The sequence below is a fragment of the Talpa occidentalis genome, unplaced genomic scaffold, assembly GCF_014898055.3.
Source record: "Talpa occidentalis isolate TD23 unplaced genomic scaffold, MPIMG_talOcc4v2.1 talOcc4.7, whole genome shotgun sequence".
In the NCBI taxonomy this organism is placed as follows: Eukaryota; Metazoa; Chordata; class Mammalia; order Eulipotyphla; family Talpidae; genus Talpa; species Talpa occidentalis.
The window spans coordinates 448,444-470,509 of NW_023605083.1; the positions used below are offsets into that span (position 1 = coordinate 448,444).

A 22,066-nucleotide genomic window follows, 5' to 3' on the forward strand; every position below is an offset into this window, starting at 1 on the left:
CCGAATGCGGGGGCTGCTGCTGCCGTCCCTGATGTTTCTCATCAGTCTCCCCTCAAAGCCCGATACTTCTTAGCATTTTCCTGGGGCTCCACCCTCACCCGCACTGCTCTGGGGCACCCCCCGAACAGCCTTTGCCCTCAGCCGCTGGCTCCATTCCCACTTTCAGAGTTTATCGCCATGCGGGGGTGAGCGCCCGCCGCCCCCCTCCGCTGGCCCAGCTCCACGCAGCCTGCCCCGCAGGGACACGGTCACCCCGCAGGGACACGGTCACCCCACAGGGACACGGTCACCCCGCTCTTTAGACCGTCAGATGCCCAGGGATGGGGAAAGGCCAATACCAGCAACATTCTTTTTTTATGATTTATTTATGCATACAAGACCTGGGGTGTAGACGGAGGTATGGGGGGTGGGGGGGTGGGGGGACTCCCCAGAGACAGCGGGGGGCGCAACAGGCAGATCCACTGAGACACTGCTGAGGGGCAGCGGCGAGACGGGAGGGTCTGCCGCGCCCTGTGGGTAGCCCCCTGGCCGGGGCTCGGGGAATCGAACTCTGCGATAACTTGATAGCACTGTCTCTGACCCCCGCGCCCCCAGGGAGGCCCCCCTTCCATTTTTTCCAGGGACATCTGGACGTCCGGGGGCGTCCTCACGGCCGCGGGCACGCTGGTCTCCTCTTAAAGGTTCTCTTGTCGCTTCTCTTCCCATTTGCGCCCCGGCCTCCCGCGGGATGAAGACTGCTGGGCCCCTCTCCTCCCGGGCATCGGCCTCGGAGGGCCGAGTCCACTCACAGGGAAGTAGCCAGTTCCCAGCACCCTCGGTTTCCCTCCCCTCGGGGGCACGGCGGGACGTGAAGACCAGAGGAACCAGCCTGCGCGGCCCCGGGGCTCGGGCTCTGGCCCTGCATGGGCGGGCTGCGCTGTGTTGCTCTTTCCAGAAGCTCTGGAGGGTCTCCCCGTGGCCTTTGCCGAACCGCCACGACCGTCCCGAGACTCCTCTGCGTCGGGCTCCCCTGCCTGGTCCTGCCGCCAGCGCTCCCGGTCGCGCTCTCGTCCTCCATCCTGGAGCCCCAGGTGGGGTCCGCCCGAGGGCCGCCGCCTCCACTTCGGGGCTGCCTGCCCGCTCCTGCCCGGGCCTTCCCACGACCAGCGTCCGCCACCCCGCACGAGCAGCGAGCTCGACCCTACGCGAGTCTGCCCGAGCGGGCCGAAGGGAGGCAAAAGCAGACGCGCACAAGTCTACCAGCTTTTTAGGGTTTTGCCGAAGGGACAGAATTTTCCCAGCCCGCGAGACCTGCAGGGGCAAAGGCGCTGTGAGACCAGGAGCACCCAGCAGGCCGGCCGTTCCGCAATCCCCCCACTGGGAACTGGCAGAGGGGGCGCTGTCCTGCCCCAAAGCTGTTCCCTTGACCACACTGGGCGCCTGTTCTGGCGTGGGAAGGAGCGATCCCGTCAGTGTTACTGCGGGAGGGCAGCGATGCTTGCTGGGGCGGGGGGGTTGCCTTGCTGTCTCCTCAGGAGGGGCCCTGGCCACACGGAAGGGATTTTGCGCCAGCAGGTTGAGGGCCACCGTGAGGCGCTCTGTCCTTCCCTCCCAGTGGCTCTGTGTCGGCGCTGGCAGGGAGGGAGAGGGCCAGTCACTGCTCTGTGCCACCCAATGGGCTTCTTCCTCTTCTGAATCTGATTTCTGAAGAGTTACTTCTACCCTCTCCTCCAGTTTCTGGATCTGCCCTTGCAGTTTTCTCATAGACTTTTTACTTCCCTTTAAAAAAAAAAAAAAAAAAAAAGAGTTCTTGGGCCTCCCTGGTGGCGCAGCGGTTGAGCGCTGGGCTGCGAAGCTGCCCGCAGCCTCTGCGGCGCCGGTTTAATCCCCGGCTGCCGGCGGGGATTGCTCCCCTCAGCAGTGTGCTTCGGTCCTTCTGCCTGCTCTGCTCCCCGCTCTGGCTCTGGTGAATCCTCTCACCCTCCCGCGCTTCTGACTGTGCCCAGTGCTTGTGTAAATAAATAAATAAATAAATCTTAAAAAAAAAAAGTTATTTATTGGGGTCTCCCTGGAGGCACAGGGGGTTGAGCGCAGCGCTGTGAAGCTGTCCGCAGCCTCTGCAGGGCAGGTTCGATCCCCACCGCCCGGTGAGAATCCCACAGGGCGCGCAGACCTCTCCTGCCGCCCGCCGCTCCCCTCAGCAGTGTCCTTCGCCAGTCTGCCTGTTCCGCTCCCCGCTCTGTCTCTGGTGAATTCTCTCACCCTCCCATGCATCTGGCCTGTACTCTGGTTCTTGTATAAATAAATAAATCTTTAAAAAACAGAGTTATTTATTTATGCATACAAGAGCTGGGTGCAGGCCAGAGGGGGTGAGAGGATTCACCAGAGCACTTCCTTTTTAAGCAAACGGTACGCACAGCAACATAACCAAGAGGACTCCTGTAAGCACAGACCCAAGATCTGTGTACAGACAGCCACTATGTGCCCCCAGAACCCCCAACAATAAGGACTTTAACTTGTCACTACCAGACTTTACAATATTTCTCAACTCAAAACTTACGATTGAAAAGTAGAAGCGTCAGGGGGTGGAGAAGCAGAACCACCGAAACTGACGGTTGAACCCGTGACTAGTACACAAGAAAAACATCTTTTCCAAACCAATTACCGTCCGGTGTCTCGCAATGGCTCTGCCCTTAAGGTGACCGATGCAAGGAGAGGCCCCTTGGGGGGGGGGGTCAGCCACGGTGGCTCCTCTGGCTGGCTCGCCAGCTGATCCCGGGCTGCAAGGGTCGCGAAAACCGGCCCAGGACATGCCCAAGCAGTTCACCGGTCATTGTCTGAGCTCCTCACCCGCACGCACCATGGCAAGGCCACGCGGGCTCAGGGAGCAACTGCAGTGGGATTTATTTACCAAACCAAGGACAACAAAGAGTGACTGAGGCCAAAAATGGCCTTTACCTCCCCCGAAGCTGTGTCCAGTGTTTTCAAGAGCTACACAAGAGCCGCTAAGATGGCGACGCAGCTGGAGATGCTCCCGGAGCCACCGAGACGCCCCGCGCAGCACCGGACAAGGACACGCATGACAGCAGCCGCGGCCAGGACCCAACAGGCCACACGCGCAGCTCAGCACGGCCCCGCCCGGGATCCACCTTCCCCTCCGGCTACGACAGCGGCAAAACCGGGAACGGTGTCAGTGGCTCCGCTGCTCACAAAGCCTCCGAACTGCCCCTCTCCGAGGCTGGCAGCTGGGCGCCTCCCCACGCTCAGCAGAGGCCGCACCAGCCTCCGGCAGATGGGTGCGGTGGGGCCGGAATCGCTGACCCCAGAATCGCTGAAGGTCCGAAAACCCAGAATCCTGGACACCGAATCTTGGGGGGCTGCTTCTGCCATCCCTTGTATTTCTTATCAGAGTCTCCACCCCAAAATGCGATACTTAATATTTTCCCAGGGGCTCCATCCTCGCCAGCACCCCGCCGGGGCCGCCGCCTGCGATGGTCTTTGGCTTCAGCCGCCGGTTACAAATAGAGAACTAAGCCTTGCTTTTGGGTGCGAAAGCCCACCCCATGCCATGCCGGGCCGGACGGCCGAGCACGGGCGCTGGCCCGTCCAGAGCAAACGCGCTTGTGGGGTGGCCGCCTGCGAGCAGCACAGGACAGACCCTTGGGGGAGGGGCAGAGGGTGGAGCCCCCTCCGAGTAGAAGGGGGGATGAGCAGTCCCCTCCACCCTTGGGACGGGCACCCTCTGTGCCCTGGGTTGCCGGGCATCCCCGCCAGCGCAGTGCGGCGCAGCGCAAGTCCTGCAGCTGGGGCGCCTGCCTCCTGCCGCCCACAAGCCCCTTTGAGCCCCCACGCCCCACCCCGCAGAGCTCTGTCTTGACATGAAACTCCCCCCACATGACCTGCGCGGAGCAGGGAGCGAGCAGCCTGCTGGCAAACCCCCGGCTGTCTCTGAAAAGAGGAGAGAGCCTGGCCCCAGGGCTTCTGCCCCGAGCTGCGTAGCCTCCCCATAACAGCAAAGCCCCCTGGCAAGTGGGGACCTGGCTGGGGCCCCAAGACCCCTCCTTCCTGGATGGCACCGACCGGGGAGTCCGAGCCGGTGCAGTCTCCGCTGAGCCACACATGACCTCGTGGCTCTTGCAGGACTACCTGACCTCATGGAGGTGACTCATCCCAAACTCCCCATGGCGAAGGCTGCAGCCATGTGGGCTGGCCCGGTGCCCGGCCCGAGGCCCGCAGGCCACCAGGAGCCGCAGAGCCCTGGCAAAGGGACTCCAGGCCTCACCTCTGCTTCACGGGAGGCGGGAAGGTGCCATCTCTGCAGCGGCCCAGGCAGACCCATTAAAGTCTAGAGAGAAAGCACACTCCCTCCCAGCAGCTCAAAATCGAAAGCTTGCAAGCGAGATGCATTGGGGAGGATGTGGTGCCGCCAGCCCCGCCCACTCTCCCCAGGCCTGCGGCACCAGCGCTGGGAGAGCTCTGCTGGGAAGCCCCAACCAGCTCCAGGGTGCGGGAGGCAGCCCCAGCACCCTGCAACCGTGAGGCCAGGTGCCCACCGTTCCCAGAAACGTACCCCGCCTGGCGGACGGCTGGGGCGAAGCTCAGAATCACGCCGTGAGCAGGGCGAGCTGGGGCCAAGCCCGAGAAACGCCAGGGCCCGGGCCCAATGAGGAAAGCAAGTATGAACACACCTGCCTGCCAGCACACCTCCTGCAGGGCCACCCAGGGCCCCGGCGTCCGGGGCGCCCACGCCACTGCAGGGTGCCAGCTTCTGCTGTGGTTCTCTGAGGCTGGCCAGGCAGCAGGCTTCCTCCCATGCACAGCCTTAGACAGCCTGGGGGAGCCTCACCATGGCCTTCTTTCAGCCAGTGTTTGTTGAATGACTGAGTGAGTACATGAAAAGGGAGGTGCGAGCAAAGAGCCTTCACCCTTTCAGATATTTTAGCCACAGGACATAATGGCTACCGACGGGGAGTCTTGGGCAGGCCGCACCCCGCGGCCCCTCCCTGGGAGTCTGGACCCTGTGAGAGAGAGGCTCTGAGGACGCCTCTCCCCGCTCCGCTGAACAACATGTTCCTCCTCTTGGATCTGGGGCCAAGCCATGCGCAGCACATCTGGAGGCCCTCCCGGCGGCCCCCCAGGCGCAGGGCTGCGCCACCCTGCCTGCCTGGCTGGGCGTGGGCTTCTGCCCTCTCAGACCCCAGCTGGCCGCCGCCCTGCCAGCGGGGGCCTCGGCCTCGGCCTCAGTGGGCTCCTGCCCCCTCCCCTTCTCCTAGGCTGGCCTGAGCAGCCTCCTGGCAGGGTCCAGGCCCCACGCCTGTGCCCGGCCCACCCCCCGCCGGCCTGGCAGTTCCCATCAGAGGTGGCTGGAGGGGCTGCTGCCCCCTCGCTGGGCTCCTTTGTCCCCGGCTCTTCAGGCCTGACCCCCTCTGGGCTTCTAGGGGTGTGCTGGCGGGAAGTGGGCCGGAGCCCGCGCTGGCCGCACCCAGGGTTTTCTGCTGGGCCCCCGCCAGCCTTTGAGAAGCCCAGAGGCCTCCAGCTCCCACCCTCCCCGCGGGGTCCTGAGCTGGAAGAAAGGCTCCTTTGCTGGCCTGACCCAGACCCTCCGTCCAGGCAGCGATCCCAGCCCAACTGCCAAGACCCACCCCCAGGCCCCGCTGTCCGCACTCCGCGCCCTCTGGCACCCGGCCCGCCGCGGGCTCCCTGCTGCTGTGGGGCTGGGGGGCTGGGGGTCCGTTTTGCTCATCGCGTGAAGAGGGAGACGGGGAGGCCCGCAGCGGGGCGCGGGGGCTCCGAGCCTGCAGGCCGCCACGGTCAGGGCCCGGGACCGGGGCAGCCTCGCCCGCCCGCCAGCGCCAGGGCCACGTGCGACCAGCACCCAGCACCCAGGGCCAGGACAGGCTGCCCGGGAGGGCCCGAGGAGCGGGGCCTTGTCTCCATCCCAGGCAGCTGGTTGTCTAGACCCTGGAAGGCGGGAAACAAAGCACCCCGGGCGGGAGCCAGCCCTACCCTGCAGGAGCGTGTTCAGATGTAAATGGCCCCGCGGGGCCTGTTCAGCTGCAGGTGCCCTTGCCTCAGCCGCCCCCAAGCGCCCGGCCTCCGGGGTCAGCACAGGGCTCGCCCCAGGCCCGGGGTCTGCGCGCCCACCTAATTAGGTTTCTCTCTCTCGCCATCCGTCGGGTATCAGCCGCCCAGACTGGGGGCGGCGAGGTGGCCTCCCGCAGGGCCCGGGGTGGCGCCCGGCTGGCCCTTCCTTCCACGCCCGAGCCCGGCGGGCGCTCCAGCCCCACAGCGCCCGGGCAGGCGGCCAGGACGCCCGCGCCCAGGGGTGCCCGACTGCCCTGCGGGGCGGGTTTCCCTCGCTCCCGCGGGGTCCGGCCTCCGCGCGCCCCCGGGCACCGGGGCGGGCACCGGGGCGGGCTCCGGGGCGGGCTCCGGGGCGGGCTCCGGGGCGGGCGGGGGCTGTGCCGCGGGCCGGGCGCCGGGAGGGCCCGTGACTCACCGCGACTCACCTGCGCGCCGGCACCCGCGGGCGGGAGGGCGGGCGGGCGGCCCCGGGCGTGGCCAGCCTGGACCTCGCGGGCCCGCCCCGCCCGCCCGCCCCGCCCGCCCGCCCCGGGCTCCCACCCCGCGGCGCGGACTTCGGCGCCGGTTCCCCGCCGCCCTGCGTCCCGCCCGGTCCGCCCGCGCGCGCCCATGGCCGGGAAGCTGCTGCCGCTGCTGCCGCCCCTGCTGCTGGCCGCGGCGGGGCTCGCCGGCCTCCTGCTGCTGAGCGTGCCCGCCCGCCGCGTCCCGGAGCCGCCCGCCCTCAAGGTGCGCGCTGGGCGCCCGGCACCCGCGCCGTCCCGGGGCGCGGGGGCTGAGCCCGCAGGGCCGGGGTGCGCCGCGGGGCAGCCGGGACCCCCGCCCCCCGCCCGCCCGCGCCCCGCGCCCCGCTCCCTGCCCCGCTCCCTGCCCCGCGGGCGGAGTCCAGGCCCGCGCTCGGCTCGGGGCCCGCGGCGGCGGGGAGTCCCGGCCGCTCCGGGCGCGGGTCCACGGCGGGGGGCGGGGGGCGGGGGCAGGAGGCTGAGGTCTCCGCCACCCCTGACGCCCGCGCCCCGGGAGGGGCTGCGCCCCGCGGGCCGAGTCGTTCCGGCGCCCCCAGGTGGCGGCCAGACCCGCGGCTCGACCCAGGGGCGCATCCGCGGGCGCGGGCCCTGCTGGCCCTGCGGGGCCGCCGCAGCCTGGGGGGCCTGAGGGGCAGGCGGGGCGCGGGGCTCCAGGGGCCCAGAACCCGGGAACCCTTCCCCGGGGGCGGCGTGGGGGCCTCCAGGCAGGCGCAGGCCAGCGCGGGAGGGAGCAGAGGCCGGCGCTGGTGGCCAGGACCCGCGGAGGGCGGCGGGGCCGGGGCCGGGCAGGTTCCCAGTGCTCCCCCTGCTGGAGTCCGGGCTCTGGGGGGAGGGACCCCAAGCTGGGTGCTGACACCCCCAAGTGCAAGGCAGGCCCCAGGGCCCCTCGGCCTCAGCCAGCCTCCGGGGCCGCCTCCTTGTCTTGGGGACACAGGGGCCCCCCGGCAGCCCATCGCCTCCCCATCCGCCTCAGCGGGGCTGCATCTGTGGCTGCTTGTGGCTTTCTCTGGTCTCAGCTTCACTCTGAAGCCACCACATGCACGGACGGGTGGGGCGGGGTGGAGTGGGGCGCCCCCCGCCACTCCGAGCCTGACCCCCCACAGTACGGCATTGTGCTGGACGCCGGCTCCTCCCACACATCCATGTTTGTGTACAAGTGGCCAGCGGACAAGGAGAACGACACAGGCGTCGTGAGCCAGCACAGCACCTGCGACGTGGAGGGTGAGGGCCCCGCGCCTGCTGGATACCCCGCCCTGCCAGGCCCAGCCTCAGGCCTGACGCACGCCGGCCCCGCCAGGAGCAGCCCCGAGAAGAGGGGCTGGGCTGGGCAGAGAAGGGCCGAGGGCAGCTCTGTCCTGGACGCCCCAGGAGGGCTGGGGGGTGTGGGCTGGGCCTGGTTGGACGTTGCTGGGGAGCCGGGGCCCTCCCAGGCTGGCCTCTGCTCGCCTCGCACCTGGGCCCACAGCCCTGGCGGGCGCAGCCTCACAGGCAACGGCTCCCTCCTTCCTTTGTCCCTCTCTGAGCCCGGCCCTCCTGGGGTGAGGCAGGGAGGCAGCACCCGAGCAGCCCCCTGGTGGGGAGCCCAGGGCCAGCGCAGCCCAGGGCCCACCGGGGCCACCCGCCAGGCCGGGCTCACCTCGCCGCCTCCCTCCAGGCGGGGGCATCTCCAGCTACGAACACAGACCCGCTGGGGCCGGCGAGAGCCTCGTGCCGTGCCTGGACAGGGCGCTGCAGGACGTGCCTCGGGCCCAGCACGCGGGCACACCGCTCTACCTGGGCGCCACCGCGGGCATGCGCCTGCTCGAGTGAGTATGCCGGCCCCCCCGGCGGGCAGGCTGCGTGCCCGGAACAGGCCCATGGCCGCCGGGGAGGCCTCAGAGTCCCCCTCTGTCTCAGGCTGAGCAATCCGGAGGCCTCGAACAAGGTGCTGGCGGCGGTGGAGAGGACGCTGGCCCAGTACCCCTTCGACTTCCGCGGCGCCCGCATCCTGTCGGGCCAGGACGAGGGGGTGTTCGGCTGGGTGACCGCCAACTACCTGCTGGAGAACTTCATCAAGGTGCGGGGGGCTGGCCCGGCGCTGGGGGCACCAGCACCCTCCGTCCGCTGACCAGCCTCCCTCCCCACAGTACAACTGGGAGGGCCTGTGGACCCGGCCGAGGAAGGGGACGCAGGGGGCCCTGGACCTGGGGGGCGCCTCCACACAGATCACCTTCGAGACAGACAGCCCGGCCGAGGACCCCGCCGCCGAGGTCCGACTGCGGCTCTATGGCCACTGCTACCGCGTCTACACCCACAGCTTCCTCTGCTACGGCCGGGACCAGGTCCTGCAGCAGCTGCACGCCAGAGCCCTCCAGGTGCCCGCCCGCCCTGCCCTCCTGGGCGGCCGCCACAGGGCTGGGGTGGCCCCAGGTGGGCGGCAGGCACCCAGGGGGGCTTGCACAAGCGGGGGGAGGGCGGGAGAGAGCTGTGTGGAAAGGCCCGGGGGCTGGGGCGGACCTGCTGAGGGCCGACTGGGGCGCAGGGAGAGCAGGAGGGCCGGGCCGGGGGCTTCGGTCAGGCCGGCTGCGGGAGCACCACAGGGAGGAGCCCTGGCGGGCCTGGTGGTTCGGGCAGGCTCTGGGGAGGTGCCCCGGGCGCCAGGGCCTGCCACCACAGCTGCTCATCCCCCAGACCCACGGCCGCTTCCACCCCTGCTGGCCGAGGGGCTCCCCCGACCAAGTGCGGCGGCAGGCCGTACACCCGTCGCCCTGCACCGCCACCCAGTGGCCCCCCGCCTTCAACGGCAGCGCCCCGGTCACCCTGGAGGGCAGCAGCAACGCCACGCTCTGCCGCAAGCTGGTGGCCGGGCTCTTCAACCGCTCCTCCTGCACGTTCTCCCGCTGCTCCTTCAACGGCGTCTTCCAACCCCCTGTGGCCAGGAAGTTCATTGTGAGTCCAGGGGCTGGGCGCGCACCCCAAGTGCCATGGCTGGGCTGGCCTGGCCGTGACGCTGCCCCCCCACCCCCGCAGGCCTTCTCTGCCTTCTTCTACACCGTGAACTTCCTGAGGAGCACGATGGGGCTGTCTGTGTCCACCCTCCCGCAGCTGGAGGATGCGGCGCAGACCCTCTGCAGTAAGGGGTGGGAAGAGGTGAGGCCTCCGCTCGGCCGCTCCGCCCGGCGGCCACTCGGCATCTGTGCTTGGGGCCGCTCGGTACCCACTGCGGGGGGCGCCGCTGACAGCCTGGGAAGGTGGCAGGCTGCAGCCCGGCCTGGGAGCGGGTGAGAGGCAACAGCAGCCTCCCGATGCCAGCCCAGGACCAAGGCCCACAGGACGGAGGGCTGCCCCGCAGAAGCCCAAGGCGTGGGGCAGGGGCCATGGCCACCGGAGGGCGGGCGGGACAGGGTAGAGACACGGCAGGGTTCGGGGGAGACTCAGCAGGGCCGCCGGAGGGCCTCAGGTGGCGGTGTGAAGGGCTGCAAGCCAGCCCAGGTGTCTGGCCGCCGCACTGGCCAGACCCCACTGGGCGGCACCTGGGCGACAGGTGGGCGTGGGAGTGAGAGGCACCTGCAGCGGGGAGGCCCCCCGGGCTCAGGCGTGGCCTCGCTGGGCTCTGTGCTGTCTGGTGGGGCTGCCTGGGGTTGGGAGGTGGAGAGCAGGAGGCAAACCCAGGGCCCCAGGCTTTGCCTGTTCCCCTGGCCGCTTGCACGGTCACCGCGCCCCCTGGCGCTGGGCGGCCCCGCTGTCCCTCGAGGTCAGCCCGGCAGCGGTCACCGTTCTGACCCAAGAACAGCCCCCCGGTGCCTCAGGGCTCGGCCTGCCTGGGGCCTGACACGCGGGGCCTGTGGCTTTGCGCTGTGGGTGTGTGTCGAGGGGTGCAGCCTGCCACCGCCCTCCACCCCGCCACGTGGTGACCCTGCTGCCGGCTCCCACCTGCTCCCAGCTGCAGGCTCAGGCGCAGGAGGAGCCGGACGCTCGCCTGCTGCAGTACTGCGCCATGGCCGTGTTTGTGCACGAGCTGCTGAGCCGCGGCTACGGCTTCGACCAGCACACCTTCGCGGGCGTGACCTTCCAGAAAAAGGTGCGGGCCGCGGGTGCGCGGGTGGAGCGGGGCCGGGGCGGGGCGGGGCCGCCCGCGCTGCTGGAGGCTGAGGCTGCGCTGGTCACCCGCAGGCCGGGGACACCGCGGTGGGCTGGGCGCTCGGCTACATGCTGAACCTGACCAACATGATCCCCGCCGACCCGCCCCGGCTGCGCAAGGGCTTAGACCTCGGCTCCTGGGTCGCCCTCCTCCTGATCTTCGTCGCCTTGGTCCTGGCCGCCATTGTGCTGCTGCTGCGCCAGGCGCGCGCCGCCAAGTCGCCGAGCGTCATCTAGGGGCTGCCCAGCCCCTCCCCCCGCCATCCCAGGGCCCCCTTCGCCCCCCACGCCCCCCACCTCTGCCTGGTGCAGCCCGGCTCCTCCGGCTTTGGCCTGGCCTCAAGGCCCCCTGTGCCTCCTCTTCCTGGGTGGGGGTTCAGACGCCCCGACCCCAGCCTCTGCCTGCGGGGCTGCGTCTCCAGGACGTGGAGCCTTTTTTCTGTCATCGTGGTCGGGGGCGCCCCTGCGGAGTGCCGGGGCCGCGGGCGGGGAACCAGCCCAGTGCAAAGTTTTGTAATAAAAGGTCTTGCTGGAGCACCGGCCGGGCGTGGACCCAGGGCGGCCCCCCCGCTGCGCGCGCCCTCCCCACCGCCGGGTCACACTGGCCGGCTCCGTCCCCGGGGAGCCGCTCCTCCTCCTTCCTTCCTGTCTGGGCCCCGGCCCGGGCGGCGGACCTGGCCCAGAACTGGCCCAGAACTGGCTGAGGAGAAAGTCCTGAGCCCTGAGCCCCTCTGACCAGCGGCGCTGCAGCCCCCACGCATCCCCGCGGGGGAGACCCGGGCCCAGAGGGAGGGCCTTGGGGTGCCTGCGCGGGGAGCCGAGGCGGGGGTCCCCTCGCTGCCGGGGAGACGGGCTGGGGAGCCCTCCACGGGGGGGGGGGCGCTCGCCCCTGCTGGGGGGGAGACTTGCAGCGGCGGCGCCAGAGCCCCGCGGGTGGGGGTGCCCGGGTGGGGGTGCCGCGTCCCAGGCCCCCCGGGCCCCCGCCCCGCCTGTTCTCTGCCTCGGGAAGGCGGGAACCGGCCGCCGCCGCCCCCCGGGGAGTGAGCTCGGCCGCCATTTCTGTCCGGTCAGCGCCCTGCGGGGGGACCAGGCCCCTCTTCCGCTCCCCCCCACTCAGTGGGTCCGAGCCGCGGCCACCGGCCTGTCCGGGAGTGCGGAGGCCGGGCCAGGGGCGCCCGTCGGGGGCCGCCGAGGGGGCTGCGGCGGGGCGCGCGCCGGGGCTGCCGGGCCAAGGGGCCGCGCCCCGGCCGTCCCGGGGACCGTGGACAGCTCCCAGCGGCGCCGGCCGCGCGGCCCTCCGTGCCCCCTGGTGGCCTCGCGGGGAGCGGCCGCCCGCGCCCCCCGCGCCCGCGAGCCTGCGCCCGGGGCCGCTGCCCCGCGAGGCCCGGCCGGGCCTGGGCAGCGCGTCCCCCAGGCCCGGGCTCCGCCGGGCGGGGTGCGGCGGCCGGGCCGGCGCCGGAGCGGGGCGCGGGGGGAGGCGCGGGCCCGGGGGGCGGGGCGGGGCGGGGGGGGGGGGCGGGGGAGGGGCGGCCGGCGGCGCGTCCCGCCCCCGCAGGTGCCGCGCGCAGGCGCAGTGGCCGCCGCCCCCCCCCCCGCGCCCGCGCCCGCAGCCGGATCCGCCGCCGCAGCGCCCGCGCCCCGCGCCCCGCGCCCCGCGCCCCGCGCCCCGCGCCCCGCGCCCCGCGCCCCGCCCCCGCCGGGCCGCGCCCGCCATGCTGCCCCGGCGGCGGCGCTAAGGATGGCGACGCCCGTGCCCCCGCCCGCCCCGCGCCACCTGCGCCTGCTGCGCCTGCTGCTCTCCGGCCTCGTCCTCGGCGCGGCCCTGCGCGGAGCCGCCGCCCGCCGCCCGGGTGAGCGCCCCGCCCGCCCCGCCCGCCCCGCCCGCCCCGCCGCCGCCCCCCGCCCCGCCGCCGCCCGGCCTTTGTCTCCCGCGCGCCCTGCGCGGCTCCCCCGCGCGCCCCTCGCCGCGCCGGCCTGGCCGGCTCCGGGGCCGGTGCCCGTCCCCCGCGCCCGCGCCCGCGCCCCGCGCCCCGCCCGCCTTGCGGAGGAGGAGACGGCCCGGGGCTCGGTGACGGCTGCGGGCGGCGGGGGCCCAGCGGGGCGGGCTCCGGGGCGCCGGGGCCAGCTGGACCAGGAGGCGGGGACACAGCTGGCCGGGGAGGGGGAGGCCGCCTGCGGGGCCTGGCCTGGCGCGGGGGCGCGCTGCGCTGGGGTCCTCCTGCCTGGCCCCCCACCCGGCCTGGCGCCCGGTGCTCCCACCCACCCAGAGGAGCGCCCAGAGCCTGGGGTGCCCCTGGCCGCCACGATGCAGGGAGGGGGGCCGGCACCTTCCAGCTGCACTGTCCCGGTGCCTCCTCCGGCCCCAGAACTGCAGTGGGCGCCTTCTCGGGATCAGCAGGGGCAGCAGCCCGTCCTGAGCTGGGCAGCTGCACCAGGGTCTTCGGCATGGGCCGGACGGCCCTGCTCCCCGGCGCCCAGCTGGCGGTGGGTGGGGAACAGATGCACCTGCTGGCACAGGCTTAACGTTTAACCAGCCCAAGCCCGGCCCGGCCCGCAGAGGCTGCTGCGCCCGGTGTGCCACGGCGGGCCGGAGCTCTGCCTGCCGCCACAGGGCGGCCGGGGTCCCTGCAGACAGGCCCACAGCCAGGAGGCCGTGGGTGTTGGGTTACCAAGGAAACCACGCCAGGCTGGAGCCACTCTGCAGAGGAACAGCGCCCGGCATCCCCGACCTCCAGCCGCCCGGACCCCTCGCGCGGCAGGGCTGGGCCAAGACAGCACCGTCCTCCAAGGCCGCATCACAGCCGCCAGCGTGGGCAGGGCTGCTGGTCCCTGGCTCTGCTGCTTTGTGACCCGGGCCGGGGCCAGGCCTCACAACCGTCCTTAACTTGGAAGAGTCTTCTTCACCCCTATTCCCTTGGTCCCGGGAGACACTGAGGCAGAGAGGGCCACCGCCTCCAGCCCCAGCCTCGGGGGCATGTGCACGCACACCCAGCCAGGCCCGGGTCGGGAGGGGCCTCGCCCAGCCCCAGGTGGCACCATGTGTGGGTGCCGCGCCGGAGGCCCCTGCCGACGGACTCCCAGCTGCGCCCCGTTCCCTGGGCAGGGAGGGCTGGCAGTGGAGTGACCGTCCTCCCTCCAGGCGGCTGCCCCTGCCTCCCCCAGCTCGGCTGCAGCCGGCGGCTGGTGGCCGGGGCCCCTGGTGTGGTGGGAGAGCGGCCACCACGTCCTTAGCTGCCTCCGAGCCCCAGGGAGACCCGGGCCCCACCCTGGGCTTCCAGTCAGGGCCAGCCAGGCTGACATGAGCAGTCGGCGGGGACAGTGCGCCAGGAGGGCTGGCCCAGGCCTGGAGAGTGGACTCTGGGGAGCGGGTGGGGCAGCATGTTCCCATAAGCCGTGGAACTGTTTGTCTTCCTGGTTCCGATCCGGCGGGAGGAAGGGCCTTTCCAGAACAATGGCCACAGCCAGCCCAGCTCTGGGGGGGAGGCGGCCGCCCCAGGGCCATGACACGCCCCTCTGCTTCCTCCTCAGATGTCGCCGGCTGTCCTGGGAGCCTGGACTGTGCCCTGAAGAGGCGGGCGCGGTGCCCACCAGGTGCCCATGCGTGTGGGCCCTGCCTGCGGCCCTTCCAGGAGGACCTGCTGGGGCAATGTGTGCCCAGGACATCCGCGCCTCCCGGTACGCAGGCAGGACACCCCGCCCGTGCACGCCTGTCCCGAGCTGTGCTGGGCCAGGGCTCCCTGGCACCCACAGGTGGCTGCGGCAGGCTGCGGTGGGTGCTCAGCCATCTGGTCACAAATGCTGGGTGCTTCCTTGGGGCCCCAGGGCCTGCCCTGGCCTTCGGGCACTGACTGCACCCACTGCTCATGCCCGTAGCTCCCGCATGCTGGGGCCCCCCTCCTACTCCTGCAGAGTCTGGGATAGCCAGGGGGCATCTAGGAGGCGCCCAGGAGACAGGGGCAGGGCCCTCCCTCCCGAGGACACTCTGCAGCGAGTGGGGGGTCACACAGCGTCAGCTGGCATTCTTTCTGTTACCTGGGGCCTATGCCCCCAGGACAATGGCCCCTTTAGCAGGGACAAGGGGGTCAGCGCCAGCCCAGCCCCGGACAGCGCCAGCCTCTCGGGGACCTGGGGAGGCGGCTGGGCTGGTCCCCACTTCTCTCCCCGAGGGGCACTGGGGGCACTGGCCAGCCCTTGCTGGGCTGCGAGTGGGCGAGGGACTCTCAGCCTTTGGCCCCTCAGCTGTCGCCGGCCACCGGGGGGCTGGCTCCTGAGAAGAGACCCAGCGCCCCAGGAAGGGGGCATGGAGAGCCCCGCCCTCGGTCGGCCTGTGGGGTGCCAGGCGGGGCGGGGGCTTCTGGCCTGATGGCCCTCGCCCTCCGCAGGGGACAGCGCACCCCAGCCCAGACTGGAGGATGAGATTGACTTCCTGGCCCAGGAGCTGGCCCGCCAGGAGACGGGGCGCCAGAGGCTCGAGACTCCCCCCCAGCCCCAGGGGGTGCCGGGTGAGACCCCTGCCACGCCCCGCCCCGCCCCCACCGCACCCCCCGGCCCAGCTCTCACCTGCTTTCCTTCCACAGCCACCATGCTGGGGCTCTCAGAGCGGGGCCAGGGCCTGGATTGGGGCCCGCCCCCTACTCGGGGCACCCCCACACCCCAACCTTCCCCGAGCTCCCCAGTGTCGTCGGGGCCGGTGCACATGTCTCCCCTGCGGCCCCGCGGCGGGCACGGTGCGGGCGTCATGCTTGGTAGGTCTGCGGGACGGTGGGGTGGGGGCGGCCCTCGGAGGCAGGCCCTCACCGGCCGCCCGTCCCCCTCCCCCAGTGCTGATCGCGGCCTGCTCCGTGGCCGGCCTGGCCGCCCTGACCGTGGCTGCCCTCTGCTGGTGCAGGTGAGCGCGGCCGCGGGAGGCGGGAGGCGGCGGGTCGCCTGCTGGGGGCGGCGGGCGGCACCGCCGAGGCTCAGCCTGAATCCCCACAGGCTGCAGCGCGAGATCCGCCTGGCCCGCAAGGCCGACTACGCAGCACCACAGGCGCCCAGCTTGCCCGCCACGCCCAGGACTCTGGTGGGTGCCCCTGACGCCTCGCCACACCCCTCTGAGCCCCCCCTTGGCTCCCGCGACCACACACATAGCACCCCGGCCCCCCTCCTGCCCCGTCACGCCCTTGCGTCCCCTCGTGCGCCCTCCAGCCGCGCCCCCTCCCCACCGTGGTGCCCCCCACCCGCAGCCTGGAGACCAGCGGCTGGCGCACAGCGCGGAGATGTTCCACTACCAGCACCAGAGGCAGCAGATGCTGTGCCTGGAGCGGTGAGCGCCCCGGGCCCCCCAGCCCAGCCCCCGGAGCCCCCCCAGGCCCCCTTAGCCCGGCCCCTCTGGCCTGCCCCCAGAGCCCGCTCCCCCTCCCCGCCCCGAGGGTATGGGAGGACCCAGCTGTGCCCCCGCCCCCAGACACAAAGAGCTGCCCAGGGAGCTGGACTCGGCCTCCTCCGAGGAGGACGAAGACGGCGGCTTCACGGTGTACGAGTGCCCGGGCCTGGCCCCGGTGAGTGTCCGCCGGCGGGGCTGCCGCTGCTGGGGTCCACCGGCCGCCCGCGCGCCCCCACCGGCCTGACGCCCCCCTCTCGGCAGACGGGCGAGATGGAGGTGCGCAACCCGCTGTTCGACCAGGCCTCGCTGGCAGCGCCCCCGCCCGGCCACCCGCCACCCCTGCCCCCGCCCCCACCGCAGTGACCGGCGTGACCGGGCCCGGCCGGGAGGGGCGGAGCCCCCGAGAGTGTGCTGGTGCCTGCCCGGAGACCTTGCCCAGCCGGGGGCCTCTGCTCCTGCCTCGGGCCTGTCCCCACACTTTGGAGCCCAGGAGGGGTCAGGAGACCCCAGCGGCCGGGCGGCGGTGGGGGGTCTGGAGACAAGCCGATTAAAGTTCACATCAACCCTGCGGCCTGGCTGTGCTGGAGAGCTCCGGGGGCCTCGGGGGTGGCTGCTTGGGCGCTTCTGTCCCCCCCGGGGAACCCCTTGCCATGCAGGGGAGGAGAGGCTTCCCGCAGGCTGAGGGCCGCTCCCGTCGCGCCCCACCCCACCCCTGCCCGCAGGGGGAGGGCAGCTCCCTGTGGGCTGCTCCCCAAAAGCCGCCTCCAGTGTGGGGTCAGGGGCCAGAGCAGGCGCTGCCGGGGGCAGCCGCAGCCTCCAGCGCTGGGCGTGTGTCGGGCCGAGGCCTGGGGGTGTTGGGGAAGCTCGGGCTGAGCCTCCATGGGGAGCCGTGTGTGGGGCCCACGGCCGGCGGGCCGCGTCCCCGAGGCAGGCAGGGTGGGAACAGTGGAGGGGGCAGCCCTGTGCCCTCCAGCAGCTTGACCCGAGGACGCTGTGGGGGTCTGCCACCCGGGAGCGGGCCTGGGGAGAACCCACAGCAGGGCACGCCGGCCTCGCTCGGGGCAAAGGCTGCCCAACCCAGCGTCAGGCAGGGGGCCGCCCTGGGGCCACAGCTCAGCAAGGACAAAGGAGCTAGCCTGGGGGCGGGGGGGCAGAAGCCAGGGGCCTCCTGGAAGTGGGGCCTCCTTGGCCCACCCACCTGGCGCGGGGTCCTAGGCTGTGCACCCCGTCCCCCCACGTTGGTGGCTCCCCTGGGCCCGGGCTGGCTGGGACAGAGCCAGCCCCTCCCTGCTGCATCCGAGCCCCTCGTGCGCCCCTCGCCGGGCCCAGTGTGTGCCTGCCGCCGGGGTGGAGGCCCGGGAGCCCCAGTCCTAGGCAGACGAGGGCTGTTCCCACCCCTGTGCCCCCCCCCACAGCCTCAGAGTCCAGCCGGTTTCCTGTGCCCCGGGACCCCTGCCCTCCGCTGCCAAGGCTGACCTCCCCTCTGCCCTCTGCCCAGCCCTGAGCCCCGGCCTCCCAGGCGGCCTCCGCCTGGTCCCCTCTGGACAAGGCCGTGTCTGGGTGACCGGCGCTCCTGTCTGCAGCTCCTCCAGGCTTCCCAACAGGGTGACCCCCATACTCCAGCCTGGGCCCTGAGGTGACATGCATTCAAGGATGCCCCCCTAGAAAGGGGGTGACCCTCTAGCCAAGGCCCTAGGAAGTGGGACCAGTCCCAGAGGGAGGTCTCCGAGGTGCTACCGGCCCCCCGAGGTCCAGGCGTCCCTCCCTCCAATAGCGCCGCCCCCGGGCGCCGTTCTGCAAGGGCCTGTGGTCAGCAGGAGCGTCCGCCTTCCGCACAGGGAGAGCCTGTGGCCGTGGCTTCTCCCCTCAGCACCCAGCAAGGTGGCACGGGAGCAGGCCGGGGCTCAGCAGCGAAGTGGGGGGCCACGTTCCCTGGGTCCCAGGGGCTCTGGGCGGTTGGGGGCCAGGGGTTGCAGGGTCTGTGGTGAGCAGCAGGAGGCCCCGGCTTTCCCTTTGACTCGCTCGGCTTCCTCTTTCCCGCTCCAGGCAGGCCCCGCACCCCACTTCTCAGCAACCGGCTCCCGCTGGGCAGCCACTAAGCCCCAGAGGAGGTGGGGAGCCGCCCTCCCTGGGGCCTCCAGCAGGCACAGACCCTGCCGTGCGGTGGGGCCTGCACCCACCCAGGAAGGGAGCGGGCTGGGGGTGTGGCCAGGTCTGTGGCAGCGCGAACAGGAAGGGCAGGCCACGGTGGCCTGGGCGGGTGTGGCAGGACCCTCCTGGCACACCCTGTGCCCGCTGGGTGCTGCCGCAGGGGTGAGGCCCAAGCCAGGGCGTGGCTCCTGGGGCGTCCCCCGGGGAAGAGAAGCCAGGAAGCCAGGTCAGGAGCCAGCGAGACCCAGGCCTAGGGCAGCTGCGAGGGCACCCCTGTGGCAGGGCCTGCTGCCGGCCAGCGGGGAGCCCCCAGAGGGCTCGGCACAGCTCACATCTCCTGCCCCCGAGAGGTTGCACAGGCACCCGCGGGTCAGAGGCTGTGCAGGGGGAGGGTACCTCAAAGAGGCCGAGCTGCCCTCGTTCTGGCCTTGCCCGGGCCCCCGCCATGGGCCGGCGGCCACACCTGGCACCTGCCCTCGCAGCAGGCTGGTGCCCAGCGGAGCAACAGGGGCCGGAGGGGTGGGGGCAGAGGGCCCCCGGGGTGGCCAAGCCCGCGTTTGCCAGGTGTCCGCGACCTCTGAAGCCCTGAGCAGGGCGCTGAGCATGAGGACCGCCTGGCCACGCACGCCCGGGCCCGGGCCAGGGTCCCGCCGGGCGGAGGACGCCGCCGGAAGCCACTGTCTGAGAACTGGCCGTGGGCCCGGGCTCGGGAAGGTGGGCCGCTCGGGCGCGCCCGCTCCAGCCCCGAGGAGCAGAGCAGAAGGGGAAGAGACGGCTCTCTAGCCGGGCCCTCAGCGGGGAGGCCCCCCGGGCTCTGCCTTCCTTTTCCTGAAGCGGGTGCCAGCCCCCCGCCCACCTGCGTCAGGGCCTCAGCGACTCCTTCCCTTTCCAGCCTGGAAAGCCCCCCCCCCCCCCCGCCGTGGGGTCTGGAGGAAGAAGCCTGGAACCCCCAAGGACAGCCCTCCCACCCCACAGGGGTTCCGGCCTCGTGCTCGGCGCCGGCCCCCAGCTCAGGGCCGCGGGGGACACGTCCTGGCCGGAGAAGAAGGTGCCTATGGCTGCCACGATGGCCCCGCGTGGGGGCCTGGTGTGGACGGCGTCCAGGATGGACCCGAGTTCGGGGATCTGAGTGGGGACAGGTGTCCCAGTGGCGGCAGGGGTGGGCCTGGGGGCCCCCAATGAGGAGCGAGGAAGAACGCGGCCTGGGGCGAGGCAGAGCTGGCGAGTCTGCTCGGAGGGGCTGTGGCCGTTGGCGGCGGTGAGCAGGGGCCCAGGGGCAGGCGGGAGCGCGGGGCTGACCACCCGGGGCAGCCGGCAGCCTGGACTTCCTGCGGCCTGTGACTGGCCTGCTCTTGGTACCCCAGACCGGGGTGGTGGGCAGCCTCTGGGTCTTCGGTGTCCAGGGGCGCCTTCTGGGGGGGGTCCGCCTTCCCTTCCCAGAGGCCAAGTAGCTGCACCCCTCCTGCCCCCCCGGCCATCCTTGGGCCTCCGCGGCCTGCAGGGGGGTCGGCGCTCGGCCCGGCTGTGCTCCTCCCCAGCAGCCAGGCCTGGGGGAGGCGGGGGGAGGTGGTGAGGATGTCCGTGGCCTCCAGGGCGGGAAGATGCCCTGGTTTCCCTCCTCGAGGTTGCCAGGTGGGGCAGGGCGGGGCCGTGATTTCCGCGCCTCTGCTGAGCAGGCAGCTGAGATTGGAGAAGGCTGGCTTCTGGGGTGACCGACTCCCTCCGCGATGAGCAGTGCTGGTGAGTGCAGGGCCCACGGGGGGCCTGGGTGGGGAGGGCAGGCGCTGCCTGAGACCGAGACCAACGAGACCAACGCTACCTCGTCCTGTGCAGGGTGCGGCCCCACCCGGGGGCTCCGGACCTTGGGAGGCCCTGTGGGGGCGGCCCTGCTCGGCACCCTCTGGTTCCTGTGGCTGCTTCAGTCGCGCCCTGGGGCGGTCCCGGCACCCCGGCCCATGCTCACCATCCTGGTCTGGCACTGGCCCTTCGCCGAGCGCCCGCCGGAGCTGCCCCACAACACCTGTGCCAGCTTCGGCGTGGCCGGCTGCCACCTGAGCACCAACCGCAGCCTGCTGGCCCACGCCGACGCCGTGGTCTTCCACCACCGCGAGCTGCAGATGCGGCAGGCCCGCCTGCCCCTGGCCGAGCGGCCCCCGGGGCAGCCCTGGGTGTGGGCGTCCCTGGAGTCGCCCAGCCACACGCACGGCCTGGGCCGCCTGCGTGGTGTCTTCAACTGGGTGCTGAGCTACCGGCGTGACGCCGACATCCCCGTGCCCTACGGCCGCCTGGAGCCCCGCGCCGGGCCGGCGCCGCCGCTGCCGCCCAAGAGCAGGGTGGCCGCCTGGGTGGTCAGCAACTTCCAGGAGCGGCAGCGGCGCGTGCAGCTGTACCGGGCGCTGCGGCAGTACCTGCGCGTGGACGTGTTCGGCCGGGCCAGCCGGCGGCCCCTGTGCGCCGACTGCCTGCTGCCCACGCTGGGCCGCTACCTCTTCTACCTGGCCTTCGAGAACTCCCAGCACCGGGACTACATCACCGAGAAGTTCTGGCGCAACGCGCTGCTGGCCGGCGCCGTGCCCGTGGTGCTGGGGCCCCCGAGGGCCACCTACGAAGCCTTCGCGCCGCCCGAGGCCTTTGTGCACGTGGACGACTTCAGCTCGCCCCGCGCGCTGGCCGCCTTCCTGGCCGGCATGAACGAGAGCCAGTACCGGCGCCACCTGGCCTGGCGCGCCCAGCTCCGCGTGCGTCTGTTCGCCGACTGGCGGGAGCGCTTCTGCACCATCTGCACCCGCTACCCACACCTGCCCCGTGGCCAAGTCTACCAGGACCTGGAAGGCTGGTTCCGGGCCTGAGCGGGCGGGTGCCACACAGGCTGGGTGCCAGCGGTGGGGGCAAGGCTGAGTGTGGAAATCCAAGCGCCGGCCCCAGCCCCCTCCGTCCAGACTGTCCAGCCAGGAAGCAAAGGAGACAAGGCGCCGCTGGCCAGAGCAGGTCTCCCGGAGGAGGCGGCTGTAGCAGACAGTGGGGAGGAGGGCAGAGCACGGAGTGGTCACCCAGTACCCACTGCTGGCTGGTACAGGAGAAGAGGCCACCCTTATGGGCTCTGGCTGCGTCCCCGCTGCGCCCGGACCTGGGACTGGAGCTGGAGGCACCTGCTTGTGGCTGGGACGTGCTACCCGGCTCTGTGGGGGCAGGAGCTGCTGCCCCAAGCCTCCTGGTGACCTCAGTCTCCTCGCCCTAGGCGCAGCGAGGAAAGGCCCGCGCTCAGAGGGCAGCCTCCCTCCGCGTGCTGGCGCCTGCCTGTGCTGCCTGCGGGCTAGGTCCAGCCGCGCGCTCCGCTTCCTCCTGATGCCCAGAGCGCAGCCCGGTGGAGCCCGGCCAGGCCCCTCGTCCTGCACATCGTCCTGCCCCGCCTGGACTCCAGGGCCCCGGGTGCCCGCAGGGGGCAGGGGGCGTGGCAGCCTGCGGTCACTGGAGGGGGGGCACCCAGGAATAAACGAGGGACAGGAGTGCTGTGTGGAGTCCGGAGTGGGCAGTGTCCGCATGGCTGCCCCTTGGCGCGGTGTCTGGCTCCTCCGCCTGAGCCACCTCCCCCAGAGCCTCAGAGCCACGAGCGCCTCCCACTGCCCGGCGGGCGTGGGCAGGGGCACCACCAGTCGGCCCCAGGTGGGCTGGGCTGGGGCGGCAGGAGGCTCTGGGCAGCTGCTCCGGGAGGGCCCACGTGGCCCGGGGAGTGCTGAGGCCGCCCTGTGGCCGGCTGTGCCCTCCTTCCCCTGCAAATAAGGATCTGCCAGGGGGCAGGCGCGGGCCCCAGGGCCCAGGCCGCTCCGCCGAGGGTGCCCGGCGCGCT

At 72.2% G+C, this 22,066-nt stretch overlaps 3 protein-coding genes across 3 annotated transcripts; all 3 read left to right on the plus strand.

Moving 5' to 3' along the window:
• Positions 1 to 6,672: 6,672 nt before the first annotated feature.
• On the plus strand, positions 6,673 to 10,945 carry ENTPD2 (ectonucleoside triphosphate diphosphohydrolase 2). Its single transcript, XM_037493123.2, has 9 exons — positions 6,673 to 6,789; positions 7,688 to 7,805; positions 8,239 to 8,389; positions 8,481 to 8,640; positions 8,711 to 8,938; positions 9,255 to 9,512; positions 9,594 to 9,713; positions 10,507 to 10,644; positions 10,737 to 10,945. The coding sequence occupies exons 1-9, from the start codon at positions 6,673 to 6,675 to the stop codon at positions 10,938 to 10,940; spliced, it is 1,494 nt and encodes a 497-aa protein (XP_037349020.1). The 3' UTR covers positions 10,941 to 10,945.
• Positions 10,946 to 12,441: 1,496 nt separating this feature from the next.
• On the plus strand, positions 12,442 to 16,431 carry NPDC1 (neural proliferation, differentiation and control 1). The gene is made up of 8 exons (XM_054689493.1): positions 12,442 to 12,553; positions 14,232 to 14,378; positions 15,086 to 15,448; positions 15,525 to 15,591; positions 15,681 to 15,765; positions 15,929 to 16,008; positions 16,150 to 16,243; positions 16,330 to 16,431. Exons 1-8 carry the CDS (start codon positions 12,442 to 12,444, stop codon positions 16,429 to 16,431), a joined length of 1,050 nt encoding a protein of 349 aa, XP_054545468.1.
• A 3,515-nt stretch (positions 16,432 to 19,946) lies between these two features.
• On the plus strand, positions 19,947 to 21,068 carry FUT7 (fucosyltransferase 7). Its single transcript, XM_037495389.1, has one exon. The coding sequence runs from the start codon at positions 19,947 to 19,949 to the stop codon at positions 21,066 to 21,068; it is 1,122 nt and encodes a 373-aa protein (XP_037351286.1).
• Positions 21,069 to 22,066: the final 998 nt, after the last annotated feature.